Consider the following 8,385-nt stretch of genomic DNA (forward strand, 5'->3'; position numbering starts at 1 on the left):
TAGTATATATAGTAGCATATATATATATATATATAAATTTCTCAACAGAAATCTTTTTACAACACTATTCAGCAAACAGTATTGTACAGCTTGGCCATGTGTACAGTAGTAGTATAGCTTCCAGCACTTTCAAGATACTCACAGTACAAACAGCCAAAACAGGTAAAAAGGTACAAAATGATAATTCATGACATAATTAATTATTGGACATGTTGTGTCAGCTTATATCTTGCACCACAAAGTGATTGGTATACAAAATTTTTTAAATGACGCATAATCTCTTCAAAATCTTCAAATATCGCCAGGTGGCGCATCGTTTAGTTTGTCGCCATGATCATCATCACATAGGCCGCGGCTTCCTCAACAGTGCGGGTTCAACTAGTCACTGATTTCATCATGGAAATTATCGTTATTTTGCAATAAGTACTACTGTGCCAGCATGACCAATACGAATGAGACAGCAGTTAATACAATCAATGCCCATGTTCACGCCTTCTTGCACACCGTTCACTTCTACCAATCTCTCTGAGTGTGGGGAGCAGATATCGCGGCTCCTCAACAGCTAAGCATACAGCTTATGTCATAAGCCAAACATTCGCTCACAAATCCTTTTCTATACATGATGTTATCTTCAAAGCAGCTGTAGATGACATATCGCACGAACAGAAAATGTTAATAATATTACTGCGGTTAAATAAAAATCGCCAGTTACTAACGCCAATTGACGCAAACAGAGAAAATTTGACAGGAACGAACATTACACGTGCCACCGGTGGAAACGTTACAGAAACATCATCATAGAAAGAAGCTGTTATTATTTTTTTGACGACATTTAATGATGCAGCATGTGTTAACTTGGACAGCAGGTAAAGATTCATTCTACGCCGACATTTTTAGCAGCCATATCCACAATTTCACCAAAGATTACAGATAACCGAGGGCGGTTATTGCTCCTCAGACGAATTATAAGATGTTTCCTCCGAATAAAGCTTCAATATTACTCACATGAATGCGAATTTACAGCTGCGTTAGTACTTTGTGAAAGGTTCCTTCCATATTTCAGTATATAGCGTTTTCTCCAGCAGCGGTTATCTACATCAGATGATGCTTCTGAAAATAGCTGTGTTATACTGCCATGTGGCTTCGCAAGGTACTTAACCAAAATATTCTTCCCAAAGACATTCTCGCATGAATGCTTTCATGACTTTCTCATATATTAATCATTTGCAGCATACCGCCAATATTTTCTGCTCATGAATGTGCTTTCTCTGCATGTAGAAAGACACATAGAATTTGTACTAAAGGTCAGTTAATGACCATGAACAGTTCAGAAGCTGAACAGACTCAATAGTAAAATGTTTGAAATGTAACAGACAAAAGCAGTTCATGCGAACTGTTAGAGAGGTGAAAAGGGAAGATGGAATAGCAGGTTTAACGAGGCAGCACAGTGCAGTGGGCTCCGCAGCTAGCCGAACGCCGCAAAGACTTCAGCAATGCTTCAAATTGCACCACACGAAAAGTGCACCGATGGGCACTTCGTGATATTTTTCTCCAGCAATTTCATACGAACAAGTCGATAAACAGTACTGCGCCTCAATACCATGAATGGCTTCTCCCGTATGCAATTGCTGGCGAACCGCAAGATTTGGTTTCGAATGCTTTCCACATTCCTTTGCCATGAACGGCTTCTCCAGCAGCGAATTTACATGCTGCTCTGGTTTCGGGAAAATGCTTCATCATTCGCAACACGACTGCTTCTTCCAGCATGAATTCTCATTTCGACATGTGTTTCAACAGCTCACATTTCGCACATGAATGGCTTCATGGCTCTCCTGATAGCGACGCAAGATTTGTTTTCGGGAATAAGCTTCAATAGAATGCTTCTTTTCAGCATGAATTACATAACCGTAAGATTGCTGGAAAATGTTTTCCGACGGCTTTCTTCCAGTATGACTTACGGTCCAAGACTGGGGAAATGTTCTCATCGCTCTTCGCAACAGAATTGGGCTTCTTCTCCAGTATGAATTCATAGGCGACGCAAATATTTGTCAGAAATGCTTCAATAGCCTCCCACATCAATGGTTTCTTCCAGCATGAACTACATGAATCAAGAGGCTTCGCTTTCGGGGAAAAAGCCATCATTCGGTTACATGAATGGCTTCTCCTTTCCTCATGACCATTTGCCTTCTGGGAAATGTTTTCCTGTTATTTCGCATTACGAATGGCTTCTCCGCAGCGACTTCATGAATCTTCAAGCTCTGGTTTTGGGAAATGCTTCTCACATTCACGCAATACGAACGCTTTCAGTAGCGAATTCATTTGACATGTAAGCATTTGCTTTCGGGAAAAAATAAGCTCAATATTTTCGCATTACGAACGGCTCTTCCAGCATGAATTTTCATATGACGTAACATTTGTTTCGGGAAAATGCTTTCACACATGAATGGCTTCAGCATGAATTTCATATGAATCGTAAGATTTGCTCATGGTGTCGCTTTTCAATACTTCGCATTACGAATGGCTTCTTCCAGCATGACTTACATGGCCAAGATTCGATTTTAGGGGAATAAGCTTCATTACTCGCACATGAATTGCTTTCCAGTATGAATTTTCATATGACGCAAGCATTTGTTTCGGGAAATGCTTCAATATCTTCACACATCACGGCTTTCTTCCTCATATGAACTGTAAGATTTTGCTTTCGGGAAAATGCTTCATTCATTACATATGAATGTTTTTCTTCTTCGGTAGATATCATTTCAAAGACATTTCTGTAAATGCTTTCTTCACAGTCGCGACTAAAGCTTCTCTTTCTCCATCTTCGACTATTCCTTCTTTCTGTTTACTCTTTTGCAAGTTAGTGATCTTTTCATTCAATTACCGACTTACTTCATATGAATAGTTCATCATTCATACCACAGAATACTTCCGGTTTGTTTGATTTATCAATGGATCCAGATAAAGAGTCATCATTACTGCTCACTAGCAGCACATGTTGTTTTCTTGACGAGCGGAAGGCGGTGATACGCACTTCAGTTTCACTTCGTGAGTTCTAAATATCGCCGACTATTTTGCTTGTTCAGCTTCTGTTTCAAAAGAAATAATGTGCTCACTGACAATTTAAACATCAAAATTGTTACAATGACATTCAATAAATAAAGAGCACAATATACCAGATTTTCATTGCTGATGGCGACCTAATATGTCAACAGATTTTACTGTTGCCGATTCTGTAGCAGTGAGCGTCACCACTGGTTACCTTCATGTGCGTAAAGTACCATCATTGCAGTGTTATGATAGTCAAAATCGATTAGTGTAGTGAAATATTCTTTTTGAGGGAGAATTCGAAATCAAAAGAATGCAACAGAAAGTTAGAAATGGTGAATGTCACACCGAAAGCAAAATAACCACTCTAATTGTGTTCTGTAAATGTCTCAAAAGCCAATAAAGGTGCATTTGTGTTATATCCATATCGTTCAACCAAATGTTGTTCACAGCATTTAAATATTTTTGAGGTACGATAGCAACAATAGATTAACAGTTATTGATTTTTCCCTTCACACGTAGCTTAACATTAGCAGTATTATATAGTCATTTTCTATTAACAAATAAGTTGCGAATAGAAGATCAGCATAAAAATGCGCAGGGGGTGTCAGTAGGAAAGGTACGGCATGATTCACATATATAACACCATATTATCTGCAGACACAAGAAGAAAAACATAGTAGTGGTGAATTTGAGGCTGATTTTCAAGCAGAGCGAAAGCCTGCTCAGTTTTCACTGATTGTGCCATTACAAGACACAACACATTTAACCTTCCAAGACTGCCATCAGTGTTGCTGGTCTCACAGCTACTCGGGCGTGTTGTATCTGTAGTAACAATCAGTGAAACTAATTTGAAGACTTTCTATCTCTCTTGAAATCATTACTCAGTTCACTCCTTACTATGTTTTTCTTCTTATTGTCTACTGATAATATGGTACATAGTGTATATGTGGATCACATGTAATTAAGCATTTACTGTACCGTATACCCTTCCTACTGTTACCCCACAAAAAATTCTTATGCTGGTCTTGCATTTTCTATTCCTGGCCTTTGATTTGTTAATAAGAAAATGTTCATAAGTAATACTGTAATGTTAAGCTAAGAAGGTTTACAGATGTGAGAGGGAGGGAGTCAATATTAACTGTTAATCTATTGTTGTATCGTTGCCTCAGGAATGTTTCGATGCTGTGTCTGGACAACATTTGGTTAGATTGTATTAATGTTTGGATACTGGCAAATGCACACTTTGTTAATTGGCTTGAGACATTTATAGGAACCTGAATTAAATTTGGTTATTTTGCTTCAGTTGTGGCATTCTGTTTCCTAACTCTGTTGCATTCTTTTTGATTTCAGATTCTCCTCAGAAAAAGTCTTCTCCCTTCATCAGTTTTGAGTTGTGATCAAGATTTTGGGAATGCTCTGTGTTTGATGGTACCACGCAACATTCCCAATAGCAGTTCTTAAAGTGTAAGAAACAACGGTTAATGATTGTACTCCTGCTTTACAAATTACATCAGCAACCAGTAAAATCTGTTGTGAATATTAGATTCATACATCAGCAATGAAATCTGGTTGTAGTCCTTCAAGATATTGTGCTTTATAACAGATTTATTGGATAATCATTTAGCACTATGTTTAGAGTTGTCAATTGAACACATTGTCTTTACAGAACAGAACTGGACAAAAGTACAAATGAATCCAGAACATTCTTTTAGAATTTCTGAAAAGTGAAACTGAAGGTGCATTATCACCACCTTCCATAAATCAAGAAAACAGCAACATGGCTGCCTTTAGTGAAACCAGTAATGATGACTCTTTGTCTCTGGATCCATTGATGGAAATCAAAATAGAGCCAGAGGTATTCTGTGAGCTCAATGAAGATGACAATTCATATGAAATAAATCTCAGTAGTGAATGAAAAGATCCACTAACTTGCAAAAAGGAAGTAAAACAAGAAAGAAGGAATAGTCAGAATGGAGAGAAGCCTTTCAGATCCTCTGACTGTGAGAAAGCATTTTACAAGGAAATCAATCTTACAAGTGATATCACAAATCCTACCAGAGAGAAAACATTCATATGTAATGAATGTGGGAAAGCATTTTCCCAGAAACGAAATCTTACAGTTCATATGAGAATTCATACTGGAGAGAAGCCATTGATGTGTAAGGAATGTGGGAAAGCATTTTCCCAGAAACCAAATCTTACACGTCATATGAGAACATTCATACTGAGAGAAGCAATTCATGTAAGGAATGTGGGAAAGCATTTTCCTAAAATCAGATCTTGAAGTTCATATGAGAAGTCATACTGGAGAGAAGCCATCTATGTGTGCGAATGGAAAGCATTTTCCATGAAATCAAATCTTACAGTTCATATGAGAATTACACTGAGAGAAGCCATTCATGTAAGGAATGGGAAAGCATTTTCCAGAAAACCAAATCTTACACGTCATATGAGAATTCATACTGAGAGAAGCTATTCATGTGCAAGGGAATGTGGAGCATTTTCCCAGAAACCAAATCTTACATGTCAAATGAGAATTCATACTGGAGAGAAGCAATTCATGTGCAATGAATGTGGGAAAGCATTTTCCCAAAAACCAGAGCTTGAAGTTCATATGAGAAGTCATACTGGAGAGAAGCCATTCATGTGCAAGGAATGTAGGAAAGCATTTTCCAAGAAACCAAATCTTACAGTTCATATGAGAATACATACAGGAGAGAAGCCATTCATGTGTAAGGAATGTGGGAAAGCATTTTCCCAGAAACGAAATCTTACAGTTCATATGAGAATTCATACTGGAGAGAAGCCATTGATGTGTAAGGAATGTGGGAAAGCATTTTCCCAGAAACCAAATCTTACACGTCATATGAGAATTCATACTGGAGAGAAGCAATTCATGTGCAAGGAATGTGGGAAAGCATTTTCCCAAAAATCAGATCTTGAAGTTCATATGAGAAGTCATACTGGAGAGAAGCCATTCATGTGCAAGGAATGTGGAAAAGCATTTTCCATGAAATCAAATCTTACAGTTCATATGAGAATTCATACTGAAAGAAGCATTCATGTGTAAGGAATGTGGAGCATTTTCCCAGAAACCAAATCTTACATCGCCATATGAGAATTCATACTTGAGAGAAGCCATTCATGTGAAGGGAATGTGGAAAGCATTTTCCCCAGAAACCAAATCTTACATGTCAAATGAGAATTCATACTGAGAGAAGCACCATGTGCAATGAATGGGAAAGCATTTTCCCAAAACCAGAGCTTGAAGTTCATATGAGAATTCATACTGGAGAGAAGCCATTCATGTGCAAGGAATGTAGAAAGCATTTTTCCAAGAAACTAAATCTATAGTTCATATGAGAATACATACAGGAGAGTAGCTTGTTCATGTGTAAGGAATGGGGTCAACACATATCAACAACTTTCCTGAAACACTGACTTACAGTTCATATGGGAATTCATACTGAGAAAATCCCACAGGGTGTAGTCCCATCAGTGCACCTCATGTGGCACTTAGGCATTATTTCTTAAGTCTTTGCAGCGTTCCTTCAGCCCCTAGCTGCAGACCCTTTCTGCCTTCTAATGTACCTCCGTTAATTTTCTCCTCCTTCCATCTTACTTTTCACCCTCTCCTAACAATTGATTCATAGTGCTTCAACTGCTTTGAGGTTTTCATCCTGTTACACATTTCAAACATTTTTTTTACTATTAATTCTGTTTCAGCTCTGAATGACCTCATGAGTCCCATTGCTTGGCCTTTGCCCTAAATTCTATATTGTCTTCTATACAGGAGAGAAGCCATTCATGGGCAAGAAATGTGGGAATGTGTTTTTCTTTACAAGTGGTCTTACTAATCATATGAAAATTCATATAGAAGAGAAGCTGTTCATGTGCAATAGAATGCTGGGAGGAATATTTTACAAATTACCTTGCAAGCCACATGAGACCATACTGGAAAGATTTTCAAGGAAACATCATCTTACAAGACATAGATGAGCCATACTGAGAAAAGCCTTTATATGTGCAAGGAATATGGGAAGGTTCTTTCCACAAAAATTACTCTTACAAGACATGGAATTCATACTTGAAAGAATATTCATGTAGAAGTAATGGGAAAGCTTGACCCAGAAACATCTTATAATTCATCTGAGAATTCAGACTGAAAGTAGCCATTTACAGTAAACCCTCAGTTATCTGCTGTAATATATCCAAGACTCTTGTGGAGATTGGAATTGGATATGGTAAAAACACTTCATCGGATTTAAAATGTCAAATAACGTATTTGAACAATCTACCTGCTGTCGTGCTAGCTTACATCTTGCGCCTAATAGGTGCACGGGCGCATGCGCAAAAAAAAAAATAATACTTGGCTAACACTCTGGCGACTGTTTCTGTAATCACCCGTTTCCCACCAGTGGCATTGGAATGTTTACGTTCCTGTCAGAATTTTTCATGCCGTGTCCTTCTGCAGACAACGTGAATTGGCGTTCGTAATAATTTTGATGATTTTTGGCTTATTTTCTCCTGTATGGTATTGTGCTTGTTTTCTGTTCGTGCATTATGTCATCTACAACAAGCAGAGATGAAAGCATCAGGCTGTATAGGAAGGAGTTTGTGGAGACTGAATGTTTTGGTTGAGCATGACCACATAAGCTGTATGTTAGCCTAGGGGCTGTTGGGAGGGGCACGATATCCTTCTCCCCACACTCTTCACACAGAGAAGTTGAGAGTTGGGAGGGTAAATTGGACAGTTGTTATGCAAGGAGGCCATGGAGGCATGGGCATTTCCAGCCTCAACCAGTTCGCTTGGTTGAACATTGCTTCTCTGGCCACACTAACCTAACCTAACCTAACCTAACCTCATTCAGTGTGGTAGCCAGCTAACTAAATTTAACAGTAGGTAAGATTCATTCCAAATAACGATAATTTCCATGATGAAATCAATTATTTGGATTCTTACCTACTGTTAAAGAGGAAACCCACCCAGCCTCCCCACATCTTGGTGAGTGGTCATGAAGAATGCTGACAAGAACCTAAACATTCCAACGCCACCTGAAGGGAAACAGGTGATGACAGAGACAGTCACAGAGGATTAGCCAAGCGCCATTTAAAAAAATTTTTGTATACCAATCACACCTAATGGTGCAAAGATATAAGCTGACTTTAACAGTAGGTAAGCACTGTATCCAAATAATTAATTATATCATGAGAATTATCATTTTGTACCTTTTTTTTTTTTACCTGTTTTAGACTACAGTACTGTAGAGTATGCTTAAAAAGCAGCATGGTAATTGCCTACAATACTCTACTGTACACATAATGAAACCAACTGTA

At 38.2% G+C, this 8,385-nt stretch overlaps 1 protein-coding gene across 1 annotated transcript; it reads left to right on the forward strand.

Annotated features, from left to right (window-relative positions):
- The first annotated feature begins 4,825 nt into the window (after positions 1-4,825).
- LOC136838153 (zinc finger protein OZF-like) lies at positions 4,826-6,118 on the forward strand. The gene is made up of 2 exons (XM_067103003.1): positions 4,826-4,952; positions 5,415-6,118. Exons 1-2 carry the CDS (start codon positions 4,826-4,828, stop codon positions 6,116-6,118), a joined length of 831 nt encoding a protein of 276 aa, XP_066959104.1.
- The last annotated feature ends 2,267 nt before the right edge of the window (positions 6,119-8,385 follow it).

Source organism: Macrobrachium rosenbergii, unplaced genomic scaffold (genome assembly GCF_040412425.1).
Source record: "Macrobrachium rosenbergii isolate ZJJX-2024 unplaced genomic scaffold, ASM4041242v1 171, whole genome shotgun sequence".
NCBI classification, from domain to species: domain Eukaryota; kingdom Metazoa; phylum Arthropoda; class Malacostraca; order Decapoda; family Palaemonidae; genus Macrobrachium; species Macrobrachium rosenbergii.